The sequence below is a fragment of the Oncorhynchus mykiss genome, chromosome 9 (genome assembly GCF_013265735.2).
Source record: "Oncorhynchus mykiss isolate Arlee chromosome 9, USDA_OmykA_1.1, whole genome shotgun sequence".
In the NCBI taxonomy this organism is placed as follows: Eukaryota; Metazoa; Chordata; class Actinopteri; order Salmoniformes; family Salmonidae; genus Oncorhynchus; species Oncorhynchus mykiss.
The window spans coordinates 41171206-41196633 of record NC_048573.1 but is presented as its reverse complement, the minus strand read 5'-3'; the positions used below and the strand labels follow the sequence as shown (position 1 = coordinate 41196633).

Below are 25428 nucleotides of genomic sequence, written 5' to 3'. Positions count from 1 at the left end.
GATGGACAGTTGTGTTGTGATCCCGGTGGGGCTACCTCTAGATGGTCATGGGGGAATTTTCCATTAGTGTATGAACGTTTTAAACGAAAATGGGATCATTAACGTGGAGAAAAATCCCTGACTGAAAAATATACAGTACCTGTCAAAAGTTTGGAGACGACTACTCATTCCAGGGTTTTTCTTTTTCTACATCGTAGAATAATAGCAAAGACATAAACAATGAAATAACATATATGGAATCATGTAGTAACCAAAAACATGTTAAACAAATCAAAATATATTTGCGATCCTTTAAAGTAGCCACCCTTTGCCTTGATGACAGCTTTGTACAGGCTTGGCATTCTCTCAACCAGCTTCTCCTGGAATGCTTTTCCAACAGTCTCGAAGGAGTTCCCACATATGCTGAGCACTTATTGGCTGCTTTTCCTTCACTCTGCGGTCCAACTCATCCCAAACCATCTCATTTGGGTTGAGGTTGGGTGATTGTGGAGGCCAGGTCATCTGATACAGCACTCATCACTCTCCTCCTTGGTCAAATAGCCCTTAAATGGCCTGGAGGTGTGTTGGGTCATTGTCCTGTTGAAAAGCAAATGATAGTCCCACTAAGCGCAAACCAGATGGGATGTTGCTGCGGAATGCTGTGGTAGCCATGCTGGTTAAGCATGCCTTGAATAAATTAGACTGTCACCTTGAATAAATTTAGACCATTAGCACCATCACACCTCCTCCATGCTTCACGGTGGGAACCACACATGCGGACATCATCCGTTCACTTACTCCGCGTCTCACAAAGACACTGCGGTTGGAACCAAAAATCTCAAATTTGGACTCATCAGACCAAAGGACAGATTTCCACTGGTCTAATGTCCAAAAAGTTTAAATGATTGAGTGACACAGTTGGTGCAATGGGCAGAGCGTGCTGTGGTGTGTAGGGGGGATATGGAAAGTCACTGGGGTGGTTAGGTGTGATTAATTTGGGTTTCCATTAAAGTGGGGAAAAAACACTTCTGATCTGTGATATGCTAAGTGAATAACGTGATGCGCCTCAGCTTGTAAATTGTTATTTAGATTCATAGGGGCGGGTCAAGTTTACCGTTGAAGCTGCTTCACTCAACTCTGCCTCACGACCCACCACTATGGCGTTTAGTTAGCTTCTTAGCTACCTGTAAAAAGCATTAGGGGTATTCGCCTTAGCCTATTTAGCTAGCTCGAACCAGCTAATCTGCCACTGCCAAGATGGATATCAGAAATTGGCTTCGTCAAAGCACCCAAACCAAGCCAAAGGAAAGGAGAGCAATGAGCAGCAGCATCAAACCGCCCGAGGCCACCGCCAAGCCCAGCAGCGACGAGTGCAGAGCCTGCCCACCCTTCCACAAGCACCACTAGGATAATGGCGCCACAGCCCCCTCTACTTCCGACTGTTCCTGACGATCTTGGAACAGAGGAGCCAGCCCAGGTTTGCCTACAATCCTACCCTAGCCGCAGGTTTTCTGTCGGAAAACATTCATTTAATAACAACTGGCTCATAGGAAGATGAGAAACGTTCGGTCTCTGAGGGTTGTTTCCTATGGAATCAATTGTAAAACACACAAGAACAACTTGCTTGGGGCTGTTGAAATTGCTGCACTCACACACACACACACACACACACCCTGTTTTAGGGGAAGGGCTGTCATACGTTGTTGATGGCAATAGAACATATGGTTTTGTTTGTGAATACCGAATCTAAATTGTACAATTCAGTCTGTTTTGTCTGTGGTTTATGATTGGGTGTGTACATGATTGGGTGAATGATGAGGTGTGTTTGTGTGTACGGGACGCGCAGTTCTTGGGATTACGTAACAGCCAGAGGCTGCCGTTACATAAGCTTCCCTCTACCTTCGTCCATGATCATTGCACTGGTGGCCTGTGTGTGTGTCAACAGGAGTAAGAAATGGAGACAGAAAATGGGTCATCCTCCTGTGCTTCCTTGCCACGGGGAGGTAAGCGCAGGGAGAGGGGCAGAACCCGTTGAGCTCATAGATTTCAATACAGCCTATTGACCACTTTCTTAGCCCTTCTTTGTTCACAGCTGCAGTACTCCGAGATCTTCCAAGTTGGCACATCTTGACCTTTCTCACGTCGAACTTACACAGGAAGCCTTCTATTAGGTTGATACTGATTTGTGTCTTTTGTGAATAATCTCCTCCGGCTCACATGGTCCGTGTGTAATTTATACCCACTTGAGAGTTAATCAAGCGTATTGCAATTTCTGGTTAGTGCCTGTCTGGTAAATCCTTTGGCCTGATGTGAAACTGATGACAACCTCCTGAAAAGTTGGCCTGTATTGAAGCTTCCAGCAGTCTTCCTGCTCTGTGCCCTGTAGTCGCTCAGGGAACATGTGATGCTGCGCACAGGGTCTTCTCTCAGGTTTTTGTAGTAAAACTCACTCGTGCGCTGGATTGAGTGTAATCTATAATCCCTTTTAACTGACGTAGATGGAGAGAGGGAGACCGCTCTAGTAGGGCCATTTTTTTTTCTCCTCCTTTTTCAGTGGGTCAGTTCACTCGCCCTTTTTTAAAAACGTGTGTGAATTAAATTCTCAGTGTAAAAACAAATGTCTCTCCATTTGTATCTTTTCCCTAATCAGACCTGGTCTTATTATTTTCGGTTCCTAGTAGACCAAAAGGCGTCCTCCAGTCAGAAGCACTGTGTTAGTTTATCTGATTCTGGTTTGGTGGTTTGTGGGACCCGCAGAGGTAGTCATTTCTATTCTGCGGCGTGTTCTCGCTCTGGTAAACGTTCTGATACGGCTGCCTGGTAGCTGGTGTGACAGAGGCCAAGTCTGGAGCCTGTTGAAGAGCTGTGGAGGTGTCCGGTCTAAACCTGCAGGCTCTGGTCTTCTGGAACTGGAGTGGGCCGTTAGTCGCTGTGGTAACCCGCTCGTCCCCGACACATGCTACTGGCAACCCTGTCTACCACAGGCCCCTCTGACCCAGCTTGAGGTCTCTCGTCCCTCATCCTCGCAGCCCCCCTCCCCCGCCAGGCGCGCACTGTCCTCGACGTCGCCCTGCCCCTGTCTATTTGGCCTAGTCCCGCGCCGCCTGCAGACCTGTTGTGTAACTCAGGGGGTCAGAGTGAGCGTCAGCAGCAGGGTATAAAGTATAAAAATGACAAACACAAATATGTAGGCCAGGAAACAGGGCCTCTGAAACACTACACTCAAGGCATTTATGGACCTAGATCAGCACCAGTGTCACATGTCCACTCCACTCAGATGACATTCTGAAAGCCTGTGGTTTCAACCAGTGATTTGGGGGGGGGGTGGTGTGTGTGTGTGTATCGATAGTTGCATTGACTCCCAAGTATTGATTTGTAAAAAATAAATAAAAAATGCTAGGTAGTGCTAGTCGCTTATTTTTCATCCTATATATTGTTCTCCATCTTTTTAAATAGTGAACATGTTTTCAGCACTTTTATTTCCATGACTGATCAAAACAAATTTCCTCTTGTCTCTCTAGAGCAGACGTTCCAAACATATTGCTCACTATACATCAAAATCACAGTATCGAATCGCAATACATATAGAATAAATATTGAGAATCGCAATACATATAGTATGGGCATCTAAGTGTCTTGATAATATTGTATTGTTAGGTCCCTGGGAATTCCCAGCCCTAGTTTCAACTGTTTCTCAACTCCTCACATGTTTTATCGATGGCAACATATTTAATCTACCGTAAAACTTCAGTTAATAAAAAAAAATCACTGACTACAACAGGCTTCTATTTGAGCCAGGCGTGTATTTATTTACTTGCCTTTTTCTGGTCCACCTTTTTCAGACAAACGTTGAAGACGCCATTCTCTCACTCGTTCAATTCCAAAATGCCTGGCTGTTGCCATGCCAGAATTTTGCTCTGCGAATTTGATCACTGCTAGCTTGAGTTTGATGTCGCCATGGCTAGCAAACGATGATGGATTCCAATGTTGTTGTTTTTTAAATTTTATGCAGATGACTGTGGGAATATCAAAGATGTGTCCATGGTAACCTTGTAAACAATTGAATTTAGATCCGGTGTTTATTTGAAACGGGTGTTTCTTTGCTGGAATGATGCCCGGCTGTTAAATGGCAAAGGTGGCGATTTGAAGTTTTACTGTGTACCAACACCTACTTTCAGGGGCTTGATGTTTTGATTAGTTGCCGAAGTTGAGTCAAATAGATCAAATAGACTTTGTGAAATGACTGGGTTGAGAAACGCTGGGTTAAAAAGTGATTGGTGAAGAGAAAGTGTTACTCTTTCGAGACCAATCATTGTCTGAGTGGCACATACAAGGGAGACCATGACAACCTCGAGCCACTGTTGTCGTCATGGCACCCCCTGGGATTCTCCAGGGCACACTGCCACTCTGGGTTGATAATTGTCTGTCTTTGGTACTCGGTACTACGCACATGCTGCTACTCTGTTGTCGGCGCCGCGTGACGCTAGCCAGAGCTGCTTGTAGAGCTGCCAGTGTTATATAAACAGCCAAGCCAGTGTATCACGGTTGTGTAACCCTGTGGCTTTTTTGAAGACGCCCCTACTTTACACCCCTCCCATCCCAGAAACCCCAGCCCCTCCATACGAAGGAGGGGTCAGTCAGTCAGCCACAGGGGAAACAGGAGAGAGTGAGAGAGTGAGTCAGGGAAGGTCTGCTGCGTGTGTAAATGCGACGCTCCTTTAAGAAGCACAGTATGCATACGAGTCAAATGAATGTGAAAGAGCGTGAAGTGGAAAAATTGTCTGCATTCTCCATGCTTCTGGACTGAATTATGGCAGGAAGTTGAATGGCAGTCTGTCATCGCTGTGGTGACCTTTTGTGTTAGTCAGTTTTTTGGGGGCGTTTTTTGCCTCAAATGCCTCCAATATGACCCCCCTCCCACTACCCCAGTTGCGGCTGCCTCCCTTCCCCTCCCCCCAGAGTAGACCCCTGCCCCCAGGTCCAGTGATGTCTATAGATAAGAGACAGTCTCTTCAGTCAGAGGACTAATGTATCCCCTCTCCCATTCGTACTGTAACTGTTTTCTGTGGTTGTGGAATGGAGCCAGGCAGGATAATTATGAATGAGTGTGAATTCTCTGTATTCAGTGTATTCTCTGAAGAGGATTACTAGCTAGTGGGTTTAGAGAGACCAGAGATGCTGTTTTGGTACACTGCATTGTTCATCTCCAACTAGGCACGGCAGAATTTTCCACACAAAATAACACCACAAGAGCAAACAAACATACGGCTTAGTGGCGTACTGTAGGGGTAGCGGGGGAGCGCTGTACACTGTTTCCCTCAGAATGCCCTTTGTCCTCCTCCCGGTCCCCAGGAAGGAAACTGTGTTGGGGGTCGGTGGTGTCGGATCCTGAAGCCTATTCTGCGGCATTTAACTTTAATAACTGGTTCATTTCCTTGCCTTGGTTCATTTCACTCCATGGCTGTTTTACTATTTGATATCCCAGCAGTCCTTTGTCAGACCGCCCCTCCCTCTAATAGGATTACTCGGGTTGGACGGCTGAGTTTGAGGGGGGGGGGGGTTGGATTTAACCCATATCCCTGTATTATGTTCCCCAACCTTGTGTAGTAATAGTCTGTCGTGCTACAGTGTCACGCGACGCCACCGCCCCTTTTAACTCACTGGCTATTATGATTGGACGACTGCCACGGCTCGGTGTGTGTGTAGTGTCGTTGCCATGGAGCTAGTCCACTCCGTCCCTGCTCACAGAAACCAGGGGAGATAGAGAGTGTGTATTGCCATGATTTGTTCAGTACCATTCAGAAAGTTGTTTTTTTTGTTTCCTGGTTCCTGTGTTGGGAGAATGGAACTTATTTTGGTTATGTAACGTTGGGTTGTGTACTATAACATTGTGTCCCCACTGTTTGGTTGGACAGTGCTGACCTTCTCCTCAAGGTGTGTGTGCGTCCACTGGCAACTCACCTGGTCAGAGGCTCCTATAGCAATACTAATCCAGAATCGCTTAACGATATAGTGACGCTGTTAAAATTCATGTTTGGATGCCGGCTAGCTTAACTTGGCCTGATGAGGCTTTGGTCTACATGGTCAAGCCTTAACATAACCTACCATCCCACACTACCCCCCCCCCCTCCCCCCCTGGTGCCAATGGGTTTTGTCTTGATGGCAGGAGGGTTGGGGTAATTGAGGATCTTGATCATCAAAGCTGACCTAGCTATTAATAGGCTTAGTGCCGGCTATTGCATAAACATGCTTACTACACCGGTCACGCACATTAGGCTTGGGAGGTATCCAGATTGTCATACCTTCATACCGACCTTGTGCCATCCTGGGATATTCGTTAATACCGGCACTGAACACTAGGGGCACAATTTTCAAACCCCACTTAGCATCTGTAATCTGAAGGTTAGCAATGCTAACAAGTACATGTCAAATCCCCATTTAAAAAAAATGCTAACGAGGGCAGGGTTAACATGTTATACAGTCTCTGGCCTAAACTATTTGCAGGACAGACCTACCAGCTCATAAAGTTATACAAGTAACTCAAAAATGCCACTCACCGTTTGCTGCACGCACAAAATAAATATTAAACAGCAAGGCTCTGCTGTTACCAAGTCGATGCATGATTTTGGAAGACGCTAACAACTCCAAACCCTTGTAACCTTCATGAATTTTTGAAAGATATGTTTTTTTTGTAAGTCTCCTTTTGTATGGGTTTGGCCCTGGCCCTAACACCAGGGTCATATTCATTAAGGCATGCAACAGAAAACATTTGTTTTCTGAATTATCTCTGTTTCAGTCTGTTTTCTTCCCTTTTTTTAACCTTTGACCCAGTGCAGGGAGGGGGGAGTTACTGGTGATGTAGAGCAAGGACTGATAAAATGCCTGGCAATCGACAAAGGGTTTGCTTCCTACAGGAGGGTAATTTGAAGCTATGATCTGTCCCAGAGAGAATTGACGTCTGTAATTTTACAGGGGCTGTAACGGAGGGACAAAGCCCAGATATACAACAAGTAGACTTACACAAACTTTAAACAATCTTCTGGATTACATTGCGTATCCCTAAATGGTTTAATTACCTATTTCATATGGGAAGGGTTTGGCGCCCAACCTTTCAGTAACCTCTGTACACTGAGTGTACAAAACATTAGGAACACCAGTTCTTTCCATGACATCGACTGACCAGGCGAATCCAGGTGAAAGCTATGATCCCTTATTGATGATCCCTTATTAAATCCACTTCAATTAGTGTAGATGAAGGAGAGGAGACAAGTTAATGAAATATTTTTAAGCCTTGAGACATGGATTGTGTGCCATTGAGGGTGAATGGGCAAGACATAATATGAATGTGCCTTTGAACAGGGTATGTTAGTAGATGCCAGGTGCACCGGTTTGAGTCATTGGGTTAAAGTGCTTAAGTAACTATACTTTAAAGTACTACTTAAGTAGTTTTTGGGGTATCTATACTTTACTATACTGTTTATATTTTTGACAACTTCTACTTCACTGTATTCCTAAAGAAAATGGGGTGCTGTTTTGACCAGGGTGCAGTGTATAGGGTGCTGTTTTGACCAGGGTGCAGAGTATAGGGTGCTGTTCTGACCAAGGTACAGTGTATAGGGTGTTGTTTTGGATGCAACCACAATGAAACAACAAGCTCCAGGTGTTCCTACCTCCTCAAAATCAGGTTGTAACACAAAACAAAATGAAAAAAGTCACGGGGTGTGAATACTTTCTGAAGGCACTGTATTTGCTTTGTCTATTTTGCTCTTGGTTAGGTGGATCTGGGTTGAGCTGTATTGGGTTGGATTGGGCCTGTCAGTGTTGGCTACAATGAGACAGTTGAGATGTATGTGGTTCATATTGAGAGGGGGGGGGGGGCTGTTTATGTGGGCAGTATCTTTGACTGACAAAGCTGGTGATTTAAACTGGTCTGTCCATGAAGCACCAAAAGCCCCCCTGCCCATAACCCCAGCACCAGCGCTCAGTGTTTCATAAGTGCTCCATGTTTATGAGCACTTACATAAGCACCTCAGATCTAGTCCAGAGTGCCTCCTGTCTGCATGGAATGAGGGCCAGACAGAGTCGTATCCAGCTCTGGCCAAGTTACTCCCTCCTAAACACAAAGGATTACTGTCTCAATGGATCTTAAATATAAATCCTTCTGGGTCTTTTTTTGAAACTGTTCTCGAATCAGTCTATACCACTCCTTCAGTGATGGAGAAATCCATGCCCTGTTATACAGCATGCCTTTCTAGGTGTTCAATCGACATACATTTTCCTTGATTTTCCATCTTGCATATCGTGATCTCCTCCCTCCTCTCTCCACAGACCAGCCTCATAGCGCTCCCTTCAGCTCGGAGAATGAAGCGCAGGGAGGGGACTCTGCGAGATGGCAGTGCACTGCCCCATCTACCTCACCCTCGGGGGAGACGCCGACCCACCCCTCTCGACCGTCCTCACGGCCCGAGAGCCAAACCCCCTCGCGGTCCCTGAGGGAAACCAAAAAGAGCTCCCTCTCCTACTCCAACAAACCCGCACACATGAGGAGGAACATCAGGTATGACCTCTTACAACATCCAATATAGGCCCTTAACCAACTTCAAAGATTCAATGAACAGTGATATTCAACCATTAATTCCCTTGTGATCTTAATCATCCCTACTGCACACGTAGGGCATCTAAAGCTGTGTTCTCCAGTGTTCTCTAGCCTGTCTCGCTGGTTTTCTCTCGTGAATGAAGAAGATCTCTGTATTACTCAGTCTGGCAACAAGTCAACCACGCTGCCATGAGTGGGATTATTTCCCAAGTGTTTATTACATTATTAAAGCTCTCTCTCACACACAGACAGATATACTCACAAATACCCATACGGCGATAAACAGACATGCACACAAATACACTCTAAACCAGCGTTTCCCAAACTCTGTCCTCCGGACCCCCACATTTTTTATTTTTTTTATTTATTAACCTTTTTTTGTCCCGAGTGCCGAGTTTGCACTAAACACATACAGCATTGGTAATGTACTGTATCCCCATGCAATCTGGCACACTCTAGTCAGTCTGTTGGCCCTATAACAGAGATGGATGCCTGAGGCCTATTCTGAGATCTCTACTCTCTCTCTCTCTCTCTCTCTCTCTCTCTCTCTCTCTCTCTCTCTCTCTCTCTCTCTCTCTCTCTCTCTCTCTCTCTCTCTCTCTCTCTCTCTCTCTCTCTCTCTCTCTCTCTCTCTCTCTCTCTCTCTCTCTCTCTCTCTCTCTCTCTCTCTCTGTCTCTCTGTCTCTCTGTCTCTCTCTGTCTCTGTCTCTGTCTCTCTCTGTCTCTGTCTCTCTGTCTCTCTCTCTCTCTGTCTCTCTGTCTCTCTCTCTCTCTGTCTCTCTCTCTCTCTGTCTCTCTCTCTCTCTATCTCTCTCTGTCTCTCTCTGTCTCTCTCTATCTCTCTCTGTCTCTCTCTCTCTCTCTCTACTCTGTCTCTCTCTCTCTCTCTCTACTCTGTCTCTCTGGGATGTAGAATGCTGTTGAGGGAGCACCAGTTGGAGGCGGTGACCAAAGCTGCCCAGCTGGAGGAGCTAGAGAGGCGGCAGAGGCTGGAGCAGCAGAGGAAGGAAGGGCACTTCCCCGTTCCCCTGCTACCCGAGTACACTCCAGGTAGGACACACACACACATGATTGATAGCTGGAGGGTGAAATCAGAAATGTTTGTGTCAAATCAGAAATGTATTTGTATTGAAATATAACATATCATAATGTCAATGTACTGACTTGATACTAAACCCACTCCGGTAACTAACCACTGCATATCTGCCTCTGTCCCCTCCAGGAGATCAGAGTGTGTCTGCTAGCGTGGCCGAACGGGACCATGTGATATGCCTGAGCACCAGTTACAGCAGCACTAATGTCAGCGAGGACGACTCCAAGGCTCTGATCACAGAAGCACACGCCCCAAAACAAGGTGAGACCCCAGTCACTATGAGACACCGATTTTTAGTATCGCTCATTAAAATGGAGACTGACTGTGGTCCTCCTGCGCCAGGCGGCCAGATTTACATGTTTGATATGCTTGGTAATGTTATGACCCGTTTCTCTAGGTTTTCAATGTCACTCATTATACCTTATACACAGAAATTACCTTGTGTGGGTCAGATACTTACTGTGTGTCAAGTAATGGAAATGGTCTCGCTGTAGAGTGTACTTTTTATGAAAGTGCTTCATGAAATTAGCTCAAGATCGCATGGGTTAGTTATCGACTGGGACCGGCTCTGAGCAGTCTTAGATGGATTAGCTGGCTAGAGAAGGAGAGTCGCTATAGTATAGAACTATGTAAGCTCTGGTGGGCATCGTGTGCTTTTCCTCTGCTGGCCATGACAGACACTTATTCACACAGACACACACACACACACCAGTCTGCTTGTGGGTATAGATCCACACCGAACAGATCCGTTCCCAATTAAAGCCAGCGGGGTGGAAGGGGGTTCATCAGAGACCGGTCTGGTGTTGCTGGGTCCTGCGTAAGAGGGAAGGCAGGATAAGGTGACAATGTCAGAACTGGAAGTTGGTTTATGGCGCAAATAGCTGGTTAATCCTGGTTAATGCCAGTGCCAGCCAGCCTCAGCCCAGGCAGCGCGGTGACATTTCTGCCCAGGGTTATATAAACCGTCCTCCACTACTATAATCTAACTTGTATAACCACCTATTCACCAGATTTATATAAGCCCTCTATCAATGGCTCTCCACGTCATCTATATTAAGTGATAAGTAACGTGTGTTAGACTTCAGATGTGGCATGGAGGAACGTTACTTATTCAAACGTTACTCAATATAGATGACGTGGAGAGCCATTTAGAAGCTATGGATATTATCTTTATTTTTTGGGGCAAACCGATTTTGACGTGGCTATTTGAGACGAGGACAGGTCAGGTGGGAACTTTTTTTTTTTTAAGATTTGCTTACCTAAAGATACGAAGACAAATATAAATGGCAGAATTATTATTTTTTTACTTTCATTTCATAGAGTTTGTGAAAACACATGCCATCTTTTGGAGTAATGGTGTTATTGAAACACTAATTATTGAATCGAATATATAATATTTAGTTTATTTGTATTTTTTTTTTTACCTTTTAATTAACTAGGAAAGTCAGTTAAGAACAAATTCTTATTTTCAATGACGACCTATTGGGCCTGTTCAGGGGCAGAACGACAGATTTGTACCTTGTCAGCTCGGGGATTTGAACTTGCAACCTTTCGGCTGCTAGTCCAACGCTCTAACCACTAGACTACCCTGCCGCCCCGTATACTAAGCAGTATTGTGTAACATAATGGTCAAAATGACTGTTTTGATCAAAAGACAACTGCACAATGCAATGGAAACGGGGTATTATATGCATCAGGGATGGGCAACTTTGATGTGGGTGGGGGCCACAAAAAAACGGAACTCATCATGAGGGGCCACAGAGGCTCACCAGCAAAACATTTTAGCGGCCCCCCTCCTGACATTGTAAAGATAATTTCCTGCAATTCTACACGTTTTTCCATCGGGTGACGTTTTTAATATCACTGATGATCAATGGACCCCTCCCCGGTTGCCAAGTTGCCCATCCCTGATGTAGATATATATTAACTGTTTCTCCATTTCCATCTACAATACTAACAAAAACACTGTGTCCCTCTTTTTCTTTTCCCTTTCTCAACCGTAGACGTGATCGAGCTGAGCTCCGACGAGGACGACGCCCTACAGATCAGCAGCGAGTCCACCAATGAGGAGGAGGAGGACCGGTCGGCGGCACCCGAGGCGACCGGCGCCCACGCAAACGACGCTGTGAACCAACCGGACGCCCAGGGGCGTGTCTTGGTCAACCTGAACCACCCAACCGAGGAGGCAGACCTGTTCCTCTCCCCTCAGCTGGCCCGGGTCGTCAAACCTCATCAGGTACAACTGACTCAGTACAGACATGGATTTTCTCGTTAACACAGGCAGCCTAGCAGTTAGTATAGGGACCGTTTCCCTGATCCATATTAAGCCTAAAAAGCACTTTCAATTAAGTTTGTCTGTCTCTGGGGAAACCCCATGGAGACGAACCATTGTATACAATGCAGTCAAACAAATGCAACAACTTTAATGAGTTGAATCTAATGATCCCACTTCTCTCTCTCTCTCGCCCTTTTCTCTCTCTCGCCCTTTTCTCTGTCAGATCGGTGGGATCCGTTTCCTCTATGACAACCTGGTTGAGTCTCTGGAGCGCTATGAGAGCAGCGGGGGCTTCGGCTGTATCCTGGCCCACAGCATGGGCCTGGGCAAGACCCTGCAGGTCATCTCCTTCATAGACGTTGTGCTCAGACACACCCAGGCCCACACTGTGCTCGCCATCGTGCCTGTGAGTGACTTCCTGTACTCTGTTCTCTCTCTGCGTTCGGTGTTCCCTTTGTAATCAAATCGAATGTTATTCGTCACATGCTTTGTAAACAACAGGGGTGGACTGACAGTGAAATGCCTACTTGCGTACATACCGGATGTAGCTTGTGGTTTCTTGACTGAGAATTTACTCTTCCTCTCTCTCACACTCTTTCTCTCTCTCTATATATATTTTAAATAGGTCAACACGCTACAGAACTGGCTGGCCGAATTTAACCTCTGGGTCCCGACCTTTGATGCGCTACCCGTGGACGTGGACCCCACCCAGGTCTCCCCGCGCACCTTCAAGGTCCACATCCTGAACGACGAGCACAAGTGAGTTTCCCGTCCTCTCTGGGAACGGAGATCTCCCATTCCCTCCTCTTTAAAAGCTGAAGGCGCCTTAGGCTTGATCATGGTTTTGTGTTTGTGCGGGACTAGAGATGATTCACTCATAGCCCTCGCTCTGCTTCTGCTTAAGTGTTCTGCGTCACACAACTGCCTAAGATATGGCTCTAGCACTCCACTGCTGTGTATCAAGTGTGTGGCTTTCCATTGCACACACACACTACTGCTCTCCTGCAGACTTGTCATAGCAGTTGACCCAGTGACCTAATCGCTTCCTCTGCTCCATCCCTCTCTTTCTCTCCCTTTCTTGCTGTTCCTCATCCTGTCCTCTATCGACCCCTCCCTCCCTCGCTCCCTCCCTCTCTGTGAGTGAAGTGAAGCCGAGTCTTTGGCATCTGGCTCTATCATTTTTTTCCCCCATGTGTTAATAAGTCTCTCTGTAAGCCTGGCCGCGCTCATCAGACAAACCACACAGTGTTGCAGAGTTATCAGTCAATGATCCCGACTGTACAGGAACCAGGGAAATGTTTGTTAAAAAAAAAAAGAAAAAAAAGATTTCATAAATAGATGCACAAACACGACTCCTCTATCGCCCAAGTGTGTCACTACTTCCAGTCTACTTAAATGTGTCTAAATGGCTGTGCTGTTATGTGTCGGACATTGTCACTGATGTGCTATCTCTCTTTTCCTCTGTTCTCTCTGCTCTGTCTCTCTCTGCTCTCTCTGTGCTCTCTTTCTTTCTGTGTGCGTTCCGTCACCTTCTTTTCTCAGAACCACGACCACCAGAGCGCAGGTGATCTCTGACTGGTCGCGGGACGGCGGCGTGCTCCTGATGGGATATGAGATGTATCGCCTGCTGTCCCTGAAGAAGAGCTTTGTGGCGGGCCGGAAGAAGTCCAAGAAGGCCCAAGGACCGGTGGTCATCGACCTGGACGAAGAGGACCGGCATCAGGAGCTCCTCAAAGGTCAGTAGGTCAAAGGGCACGGTCTGCACGTTTCAGACCATGGCAGCTTTTCTTACATCAACGCAAGGCTATCTGCACACCAGGCTTTTTCTCGATCTAATGTGCCACCCTTTGTTAGAACCCATGTTACTGTAGATAACAGTCACACAGTAGCTCCGTCACTTTAGCATGACTCATAGCTGCCATTTATGAGTGACTCAGATAACATGAGTCACATAGATGAATTTGAACATAAAGTAATTGCTTGGATCGTACTCCTACATACACATCTTCAGGGCTACCATTGTACCCGAAATGGCTCTAACGTGACATCCCCCCCCCCCTCTCTCTTGTCCTCTACCCTCCTGTAGGCATAGAGAAGGCCCTGTCTCGCCCCGGCCCGGACTTGGTGATCTGTGACGAGGGCCACCGCATTAAGAACTGCCACGCCAGCACCTCGCAGGCCCTGAAGAACATCCGTACCCGGCGGCGTGTGGTCCTCACGGGATACCCCCTCCAGAACAACCTGATAGAGTACTGGTGCATGGTGGACTTTGTCAGGCCTGACTTCCTGGGCACCAGGCAGGAGTTCAGTAACATGTTTGAGAGGCCCATTCTGAACGGGCAGTGTGTGGACAGCACGCCGCAGGACGTCCAACTGATGAGATACCGAAGTCATGTCCTCCATAGCCTGCTGGAGGGCTTTGTGCAGAGGTGAGACTGAGAGATCTCTGGCTTGGTGCAGCTGGTTAGAACCCACATTAACTGATGCTAGTGCAGTATCTCTTTTCTGGGACACTTTATAGGCCAGTTTCCCAGATGAAGTCTGTTCCTGGACTAAAGAGCACTTTCAAATAGAGATTCTAGTTGTAGTCAGGTTCTGTTTGTTCGTGAACGTGAAGACCCACAGAGATATTTGTGGTCTAACTCGGGTTGTGTTTGTTTCCAGGCGTGGTCATGACGTGTTGAGAGACCAGCTCCCCTCCAAGGATGAGCACGTGATACTGGTACGACTGTCGCCCCTGCAGAGGGCCCTCTACACAGAATTTATGAACCGCTTCAGAGAGGCAGGCAACAGCGGCTGGCTCAGCCTCAACCCACTCAAGGCCTTCTGCGTCTGCTGCAAGGTGTGTGTGTGTCTCTGTTTTGGCATGCACAGGAATTAAAAACCGTTGTGAAGTACATGTATATTATATTCTGTATACATGTCCACATTTTCATTCAGACGTCATCCTAATATTGTAGTAATGTTTGCCTGCAACCAGATCTGGAACCACACAGACGTGCTGTACGAGGCACTGCAGAAGGAGAATCTGGCCAATGAGCAGGACCTGGACCTGGATGACATCACCAACAGCCACGATCGCTGCCCCGCCCCCAACCAGAAGGGCAAGACTCCGGAGGACCCCAACAGCATCGGAGGGCTGAGTCTCAACGCTCTGCAGGAGAAGGCCAATCAGGTCATCACCTACGAATGGGTACGCAGCCACACTTCACTGCCAAGCCTTTGGTTTTCCACTCCGTTTAAGTGGCAGTTGGTTGTCATCGTGGATGTATGCTGCTTGGGAAACAATTTGAGGACTGCTCATTTAGCATAGGTTTCAGTGAAAACTGGTTATTACCTGTGCACTACAATTACACTGTACTGACTTATCTCCCTCGCTCGCTCTCTGTTGCAGGCGAAGGAGATCATGTCTGACTATAAGCCAGGGATTTTGGAGAACTCTGCTAAGATGGTTCTGCTGTTCCACCTGATCGACGAGAGCGTCAGGAAGGGAGACAAGATCTTGGTCTTCAGGTCGGCACAAAAACAAGACCTCACGTTTGACTATTTTGTTTACTGTTTTGATCTTAAGTTTTGACACGTTTTTCTTTTAGCCATGAAAAATCTGAACCGGCAGGCAGGTAGCCTAGCGTCTGTGCCCTTGAGCAAGGCACTTAACCCTAATTGCTCCTGTATGTTGCTCTGGATAAGAGCGTCTGCTAAATGACGTAAATGTGAAATGGCAGCATATATAGACGGACAAACCTAATCTCAACTGGTTTAATTAGTTTGACTGTAATTTCCAAGGACCCCTCCTCACCGTATCGCCCTCTCCACTATGTCTCCTGCAGCCAGAGTTTGTCCACCCTCTCGGTCATCGAGGAGTTCTTGGCCAAGAGGCCCATACCGGCGGGCAGTGCCAGAGAGGGCCACAACCAAAACTGGCTCCGTAACCACAACTACTACAGTATGTTTTATTTTTGCTTCCCATGACTGTATTTTTGTGTGTGTACATATGCATGCATGCATACATACAGTGCATTCGTAAAGTATTCACACCCATTTTTCCCCATTTTGTTACGTTATACATACAGCCTTGTTCTAAAATTGATATTTTTTTTTTAAAGATATGTTCCTCATCAATCTACACACACTAACCCATAATTACCAAGTAGGAAAACAGGTTTTTAGAAATGTTTGCAAATTTAAGAAAAGACAGATTTACATAAGTATTCAGATCCTTTGCTATGGGACTCAAACTGGAGCTCAGGTGCCTCCTGTTTCCGTTGAACATCCTTGAGCTGTTTCTACAACTTGATTTGGAGTTAGTGCAACAGATCACAAAGCTCCCGGTTCGGATCGCGGTTTTGAGTCGCGGATGGGATCAGCAACAGAAAAAGAGGAGACAAATATAACTGTGCTGGTATCTGGCATTCAGGTCCTCTCTAATGGCAGCCTTGACATCTCTAGTGACTGTGCCGCCATTCCTCACTTAGGGCCACGGATTGTAGAATCCTTGTTTTCAGAGGTAGGATCATGGACACAGACAGTTTCTGTGCTCAATAGGGTTGAGTTTTGAGGGGTTTGAGCTCCTGGAGGACCTCCTCTGCCACTTTCACGTCATCATCAGACAAGGTGACGATGTCTTAATGTTTTTTTCAGGGTCTTGTCTGTCAATGCCGCTCAAGATAGCTCTCCAACATGTCATAAGTGGAGGTCCATCTTGTTGTGACATGGTGTCTGAGCTTGTGGGTCGGTAGCTGTAACATTTCCTGCTTGGTCTCAAGCACATGAGCGGCTGTTGTGTTTCGGTGGAAAGAGGAAACCACGTTCCTGATCCTCCCAAGGGGGCGGTCCATCTGGTTCACTGAGATTCCCCTTTGGGATGCTAAATTGATCACATGTGCAAAGAAAGCTATGTGTGGCCCCAGTCCAGCCTCTATCACTGCATTTATTTGGTGGTTGGGATATTGCTATCGGGCCTCTCTAGCTTGCACTCTGCTACTGCTCCTAGCAGTACCTGCGCAGGATTTGTGCCTGTGTGACTCATAGAAGGGGCCTGTCTGTAGCACCGGACTTTATCTCCCACTCCTCTGTGGTGTAGTGCGCAGTCACAGTCATGTAGATTTCTGTTACCCTGGAGGTCCACTCCTCTGTGGTGTAGTGAGCAGTCACAGTCATGTAGCTTTCTGTTACCCTGGAGGTCCACTCCTCTGTGGTGTAGTGAGCAGTCACAGTCACATAGCTTTCTGTTACCCTGGAGGTCCACTCCTCTGTGGTGTAGTGAGCAGTCACAGTCACATAGCTTTCTGTTACCCTGGAGGTCCACTCCTCTGTGGTGTAGTGAGCAGTCACAGTCACATAGGTTTCTGTTACCCTGGAGGTCCACTCCTCTGTGGTGTAGTGAGCAGTCACAGTCATGTAGATTTCTGTTACCCTGGAGGTCCACTCCTCTGTGGTGTAGTGAGCAGTCACAGTCACATAGCTTTCTGTTACCCTGGAGGTCCACTCCTCTGTGGTGTAGTGAGCAGTCACAGTCATGTAGATTTCTGTTACCCTGGAGGTCCACTCCTCTGTGGTGTAGTGAGCAGTCACAGTCACATAGCTTTCTGTTACCCTGGAGGTCCACTCCTCTGTGGTGTAGTGAGCAGTCACAGTCACATAGGTTTCTGTTACCCTGGAGGTCCACTCCTCTGTGGTGTAGTGAGCAGTCAGTCACATAGCTTTCCGTTGCCCTGGAGGTCAACCCGTCTGTGGCGAGGGCAGCAGAGGATGCCTTGGATAATTCGTAGACAATTTTGATATTTTCCTATTCATAAAGATCTGGCACGATCTTCATACTGAAGTGGGTGCGGTGCGCGAGGGGATTTCGTAGCGTGGCTCAAGCACTTTCACCATATGTTTAAACCCTTTGTTTTCCACAACAGCGTATGGCCTCATGTCTGCAGCGACAAACATCCCAATAGATTTGGTGATGGCTTCAGCCCGGTCTGAATCTGCAGCAAAGAGCTTAAATGCCACGGTGAGAAGTTGTTGTCTTCTTGGCTGAGTTGGCTCCCGTCACTGACACACCAGGGTGACGACGCTTTAAATGTGTGGCCCCGCCCGATGTATTTCCATGATCATACGGCTTTCTTGTGGCACAATGCCTACACACCCACCCTTCTTCCGACGTCACGTCACATTTGACAGGGAAGCCAAAATTCTCCCATACATGAGACTTAAATGAAGCCAGTTCTTCAGCTCCTCCGCTAGCCACGGCTTTTTTTCTACGTGACTTTTTACAACGCGAGCATCCAGGATTGATTCGTTGGGATTCAACATGCCCCCGTTCACGTGAACAGTACACGCAACTGCCTTTAAAGAAAAAGTATCAACTCAACCTTCAGTCTTCAGAGTGAAACACGGCATCTGTCTTGTCTCTGTCTTTTCACTGCAACTCTGCATCGAGGTTTAGGGAGTTATTACTTTAAAAAGTAACAACGGCAGTAAAACAGTATTTCACACTGATGGTTAAACTTTGGGTTCCCGTGCGTGCCGAACCGCGTCCGAACCGTACGGGCCACGGAGTAACTACGGTCCCTTACACCACTAATTGGAGTCCACCTGTGGTAAATTCAATTGATTGGACGTGATTTGGAAAGGCGCACACCTGTCTATATAAGGTCCCTCAGTTGACAGTGCATGTCAGATTAAAAACCAAGCCATGAGGTTGAAGGAATTGTCTGTCGAGCTCCGAGACAGGATTGTGTCATGGCACAGATCTGGGGAAGAGTACCAACACATTTCTGCAGCATTGAAGGTCCCCAAGAACACGGGGACCTCCATCATTCTTAAATGAAAGAAGTCTGGAACCACCAAGACTCTCCCTAGAGCTGGCCGCCCGTGCAAACTGAGCAATCGGGGGAGAAGGGCCTTGGTCAGGGAGGTGACCAAGAACCCGATGGTCACTCTGACAGAGCTCCAGAGTTCCTCTGGTTACATGGGAGAATCTTCCAGAAGGACAACCATCTCTGCAGCACTCCACCAATCAGGCCTTTATGGTAGAGTGGCCAGATGGAAGCCACCCCTCAGTAAAAGGCACACGACTGCCTGCTTGGAGTTTGCCAAAAGGCACCTAAAGTACTCAAAGACCATGAGAAACAAGATTCTCTGGTCTGATGAAAACAATATTGAACTCTTTGGCCTGAATGCCAAGCGTCACGTCTGGAGGAAACCAGGCACCGCTCATCACCTGGCCAATACCATCCCTACGGTGAAGCATGGAGGTGGCAGCATCATGCTGTGGGGATGTTTTTCAGCGGCAGGGACTGGGAGACCAGTCAGGATTGAGGGATAGATGAACGGAGAAAATGACAGAGATCCTTGATGAAAACCTGCTCCAGGTTGAACCCTGGACTTGAACCCGATCAAAAATCTCTGGAGAGACCTGAAAATAGCTGTGCAGCGACGCTTCCTATCCAACCTGACAGAGCTTGAGAGGATCTGCAAAGAAAATGGGAGAAACTCACTAAAGCTTGTAGCGTCCTACCAATGAATACTGGAGGCTGTAATCGCTGCCAAAGGTGCTTCAACACAGTACTGAGTAAAGGGGTCTGAAAGCTTATGTATATGTGATATTTCCGTTTTTAATTTTTAATACATTTGCCTTAAATGTCTCAACCACTGCTGTCTTCACATCTCCCTGACTCCATTTATCCAGTGATATATTTTACTGTAGCTATACACATGTGTTATTCAGCCTCTCCAACCCATGCTGACGATTTTCCTATTGACTTACATTGACTATCGCCACCTGCTGGTTATTTTGGTATCTCTCCATTGTTCTTGGTGCCTGCGTGTTGGAGACCGGGGAATGACTCTTTCTATGGTTCCTTGCTTTAGGACTGGATGGGAGCACATCTGCCTCCGAGAGAGAGAGACTCATCAACCAGTTCAACGACCCGTCCAACACCTCCACTTTGGTCTTTCTGCTTTCCACCAGGTAATAGACCTCAGGAACACACTGGCAGAAATAATGATCATTTGTTTATCATCCTGCTTCTGTACAGTCACACTAGAAACCACGTTCGTTACAAACACAATCCCTCATTCACACTCACTCTCACACTCACTCACTCACTCTCTCACACACACACAGTCTCACACACACACAGTCGTATACACACAAAACATACACATCAGGTCAGTGACGTGTGCTTCTCCCCATCCCCAGGGCTGGCTGCCTGGGGGTAAACCTGATCGGGGCTAACCGCGTGGTGGTTTTCGATGCCTCCTGGAACCCCTGTCACGACGCCCAGGCTGTGTGTAGAGTATACCGCTACGGCCAGAAGAAACCCTGCCACATCTTCCGCCTGGTCTGTGACTTCACCCTGGAGAAGAAGATCTACGACCGACAGATCTCCAAGCAGGGCATGTCTGGTAAGTAACCAGCTAACCAAACAAACGCATAGAATGGAATAGAATAGATACTGACTACATACGGACTACACACTGGCCTGCCGAGTCTACTAGGCTTACTATTGCGTGAACCTCTATCGGTACTGCAGAGTCTACGCTTACCCCAAGCCCCCCCTGCTAGTTGCACTTCATCCGGCCAGTCCACTTCACTAGCACACACTACATCCTCTGAGCTCTGTCGGACTCTGCGAAGTCATGACTCCTCTCAGGCTAAGTGCACTCCATTGCATCCCTACTCTACTTCACGTGCACCACGGCCAAAGTGCTTTGACGCAATTGGTTTTTTTTTAAACACGATGCATCGACCCTCTCCAATTTCAGCTCTGCTGTACACACAAACAGAGAAGGCCCACGCTCTTAGAATTGTAGTTGAAAAATAACACCTGGTTTATTCCATTTGTATACACAGCCAGGGTTTGCTGTATGCCAGGTTTCATGTCGCACGCCGATGCCTTTTCATTTAGCTGCTGATGGTCCTATGCACCCAGGGAGGGTCTGAAGGCGCACAATCTTCTTCTCTGTATTGGTGTAGTAGACTGACTCCTTCCCTCAATCCCTCTTCTCTGTAGACCGAGTGGTGGATGACCTGAACCCCATGCTGTCGTTCACACGGCGGGAGGTGGAGTCTCTGCTGCACTTTGTGGAGGAGGAGCCTGACGTGTCAGAGGTGCAGCTGCAGTCCCGCCAGGAGATGGAGGCGAGCATCAGACAGGCCTGCCAGCTCTACCCTCACTTAGTCACCAAGGTAACAGATCATCTATGTACACACTCTACATCAAACAGGCCTGCCAGCTAAACCCTCACTTAGTCACCAAGGTAACAGATCATCTATGTACACACACTACATCAGACAGGCCTGCCAGCTCTACCCTCACTTAGTCACCAAGGTAACAGATCATCTATGTACACACTCTACATCAGACAGGCCTGCCAGCTAAACCCTCATTTAGTCACCAAGGTAACAGATCATCTATGTACACACTCTACATCAGACAGGCCTGCCAGCTAAACCCTCACTTAGTCACCAAGGTAACAGATCATCTATGTACACACACTACATCAGACAGTCCTGCCAGCTAAACCCTCACTTAGTCACCAAGGTAACAGATCATCTATGTACACACACTACATCAGACAGGCCTGCCAGCTCAACCCTCACCTCATCCCCAAGGTTAGAACTACACTAGATAAATAGATAGATCTGTGCACTCTGACTTCTAGGAAGATTTGGATCTACTTAATCTCAACATTTCTCCCAAGTTTTCACCATCATTGTAAAGCCCTAGTTATTTTGTTGCTTTGACAAAGTAATTGCTGAAGATTATCATTTATTGAATGTGGTTAGTGATTCATTTTAAGGTATAAAAAAAAACAACAACAACATTTTAAAATGCCCAAAAAGAGTAGAACCGGCTCACCTCCTTTTACACTATGCTTTGACTATTAGATGTTAAAAACATTTAAGGATTCGTTTCACCATATTAAAATGAGAGTTCGGTTCAAGTAACAGGTTTTGTGGTGGAAACTGAATGGGTCTAGCGTTACACGGCAACCACGTTACCCATAGATATACAGGGTAGCATTTTTTAAATCAATTTGCTCTTTTTTTGTGAATCTTGCATTCCCTTCAATTGCTTGTTACACATGACAAGCTTTTATTCCCCTTGTCACAAGGAGATTAATGGCTAATTTGAGATTAAATCGTCAACCCTGTTACTTTAGGTGTGTGTGTGTAATATATATTAGTGCCTTCGGAAACTATTCAGACCCCTTGACTTTTCCCACATTTTGTTACATTCCAGCCTTATTCTAAAATGGATTAAATAAATACAAATCCTCAGCAATCTATACACACATACCCCATAATGACAAAGTGAAAACAGTTTTTTAGAAATGTTTGCAAATCTATTAAAAATGAACAGAACTACCTTATTTACATAGGTATTCAATACTTATGTAAATGTAATATTTTAAAAAATATATAAATTAGCAAAAAATTCTAAACCTGTTTTTGCTATGTCATTATGGGTATTGTGTGTAGATTGACGAGATTAAAAAAAAACTATTGAATCCATGTTAGAATAAGGCTGTAACCTAGCAAAATGTGGGAAAAGTCAAGGGACCTGATTACTTTCTGATGGCGCTGTACATATCTATAAACACCATACCCTATTAAACACTCTACCCACACCTGGTCACCAAGGTAAGAACTACAATAGAGTTCACTATTTCATATGGGATGGGTTTGGTGCCCAACTGTTAAATAACCTCTATCATTTATAATGAACGTACAAAGCAAGCTCTTTCCATGACAACCTTGATTCACCTGGTCAGTCTAACACTGTGATCCCTTATTGATGTCACCTGTTAAATCCAATTCAATCACTGTAGATCAGGGGTTGGCAACCTAAGGCACGCGTGCCAGCCATGGCACGTGAGGGTATTTGCTTTGGCCACCCCCCAAAAAATAAAAAAATTAATGGATACATTGTTTTATTCTACATTGCTTGCTAAGCCTTGGCTTGACGTTTATTTTCTCACTTATTACATTTTTTTTTATAAACTGGAGAAGATAATTGAAATTGCATTGGTATGTCAATCCTGATTTAGCCAATGGGCTTTCATGATTTTGCAGGAGTTTCATATTATTAGTTCAGTGCAAGATGACCCGCCTCGCCTCTCCCGCCAAATTCAAAACCAAGTCAGCACTGAAGACGAGAGATTAGTTTTCACGTGGCTATCAGCTAGCAAGCCTTCTTTTGTTATTTCAAAAAAAGTTCAGGGTGCAAAATGTCATCAGCAAAGAAAAATAAGGCAGGTGTCTGCTCATGTATTACCTCTTGGACTAAGGAATATGGATACGTTTTACTGAAGGACCGGTCTGTTTGCGCCCCTGTGTTGTAAAACTGCTGCTTGTCGGACATCAAGTGTACGACGTCATTTTGAAACGAGACATGAGGAAAAGGTCACGGGTGAGGGGGACACGGCTGAAGGAATGCAGGGCCGTGGAGGCGTTCCTCAGCAGTTCGCAGGCGTTATTTGATGGATTCCCTAACGAAGACACAATCATCTCATAGATCAAAGACATGCCTGCGTCTGTCAGAACTGTTGAAAGGCGCGTTACAGAGACTGTTGAAAATGTATAGCAGCAGCAAACTGTTGCTTTAAAAACAAAACAAAATGCACCTATGTGGCTCTTGATGAGAGTGGATGTGAATAACGTTCCACGTCTGGCAGTTGTTGCAAAGATACTGTGATTCAGAGCAGGTACGCGAGGAGCTGCTTTGTCTCGGACCCATGCCTGATACTACTAAAGGGGAAGATGAGACAAAAGCCTTCACAGATCATTTTGAGGAGAGCGGTGTCGCTTTTCTTAAAAACATATTCGCTATTACAACTGCCGGTGCCCCCGCTATGGTGGGGAGACAAAAGATTTTGCAGAGCTGATTTTGAAGATGAGCTTGGCCACCCCGTGTCACTGTATCAAGAGAATCTGTGTTCTAAAATCAAGCCTGTGGTGCTAATGGACAGTGCCTCTGTTTAGCGAGCTGTGGAATCCTTCCGTTTTTGTGGGCAAATTAGACATTCAATAGACACTTAGTTGTAATGCACCGTATGACAATCATAACTGGCACGCAGGGCGTTAAAAATGGTAGGATCAATTGTAAATTGGCACTCCACACACGAAAGGTTGCCGACCCCTGGTGTAGATGAAGGGGAGGAGACCGGTTAAAGCAGGATTTTTGAGCCTTGAGACGTGGATTGTGTGTGCGTGCCATTCCGAGGGCGAATGGGCAAGACAAAATATTTAAATGCCTTCGAACGGGGTATGGTAGTAGGTACCAGACGCACCGGTTTTAGTGTGTCAAGAACTGCAACACTGTAACAAAACAAAAAATCGCGCTCAACAGTTTCCTGTGTGTCGCAAGAATGGTCCACCATCCAACTTGACACAACTGTGGGAAGCATTGGAGCCAGTATCCCTGTGGATTGCTTTCCAACACTTTGTAGAGTCCATGCCCTGACGAATTGAGGCTGTTCTGAGGGCAAAGTGGGTTGCAACTCACAATTAGGAAGGTGTTCCTAAGGTTTTGTACACTCAGGATATAATTATCATTTTACTCAAACTACTCTCCATGCCGGTCTCTCTAGCAACCCTTCCACCACGATTCTCTCCTGGTGGACCGGCGGGAGATGAAGCTCACTAAAGCAGAGAAGAAGGCTGCCAAAAAGAGCTACGAGGACGAGAAGCGTGCGTCGGTGCCCTACACGCGGCCCTCTTACGCCCACTACTACCCCGCCAGCGACCAGAGCCTCACCAACATCCCTGCCTTCAGCCAGCGCAACTGGTGAGATGGTCCCCCAAAGACAGACATTCTCTTAGTTCCTGTTTTCACCCGAACAATCTATTTTCTCAGGAATATACTATACAATACTACAGCTGCTTAGTCAATGTGATACCAAGTTTTTAATTCCTTTAAACTGTTCTTTTAACCCTCCACCCTCAATTTGGACTGCCAATTCACCACCCTCTCATCTTTCCTCTCCCTTGACCCCCCCCCCCCACCACCACCCTTTCAGGCGCCCACCCCCTCGCCAAGATGAGAAGCCCGTGGCCAGCGTCCGCCCCGTTCAGTCAACTCCAATTCCCATGTTGCCTCGCCAGGCGTCTCATGCCTCCGCCTCCACGGCAGACTCCGACTCCAGCTCGGGCTTTCCCGTCAACTACCTGCAGAAGGCAGGCGTCTTCGTCCAGAAGATCGTCACCACCACAGATATCGTGATACCAGGAACCAACAGTTCAACTGATGTCAAGGCCAGGATCAGTGCAGGAGAGAGCATCCACGTCATCAGAGGAACTAAAGGGACCTACATCAGAACCTGTGACGGGAGGATCTTTGCCATCCGTGCTGCAAGCAAGCTCAAGGCAGGGGAGGAGAACTCAGCCGTTGCACCCAAAAGTAGCAATCCCAACTCAACTCTTAGTCAGTATAAATTCTACCCGTTTGGTCCATATGGATCTGTTTTTGAGTGCTGATGGTTTCT

General features: G+C 46.6%; 1 protein-coding gene across 5 annotated transcripts in view; it reads left to right on the top strand.

The window, feature by feature from the left end:
* LOC110532095 (helicase ARIP4) overlaps nt 1–25428 on the top strand; it is a 70026-nt gene that overhangs the window by 40620 nt on the left and 3978 nt on the right. For 4 of the 5 annotated variants that reach the window (XM_036988009.1, XM_036988008.1, XM_036988006.1 and 1 more), the window contains 17 exons: nt 8308–8536; nt 9489–9625; nt 9798–9929; nt 11672–11904; nt 12167–12349; nt 12569–12702; nt 13486–13679; nt 14030–14372; nt 14608–14785; nt 14924–15136; nt 15338–15456; nt 15774–15889; nt 19807–19906; nt 20138–20343; nt 20952–21127; nt 24535–24731; nt 24964–25367. In XM_036988009.1, coding sequence (XP_036843904.1) covers nt 8308–8536; nt 9489–9625; nt 9798–9929; nt 11672–11904; nt 12167–12349; nt 12569–12702; nt 13486–13679; nt 14030–14372; nt 14608–14785; nt 14924–15136; nt 15338–15456; nt 15774–15889; nt 19807–19906; nt 20138–20343; nt 20952–21127; nt 24535–24731; nt 24964–25367 — 3294 coding nt within the window. The remainder of the gene's footprint in view (nt 1–8307; nt 8537–9488; nt 9626–9797; nt 9930–11671; nt 11905–12166; nt 12350–12568; nt 12703–13485; nt 13680–14029; nt 14373–14607; nt 14786–14923; nt 15137–15337; nt 15457–15773; nt 15890–19806; nt 19907–20137; nt 20344–20951; nt 21128–24534; nt 24732–24963; nt 25368–25428) is intronic. The other variant, XM_036988007.1, reaches the window with a different exon arrangement.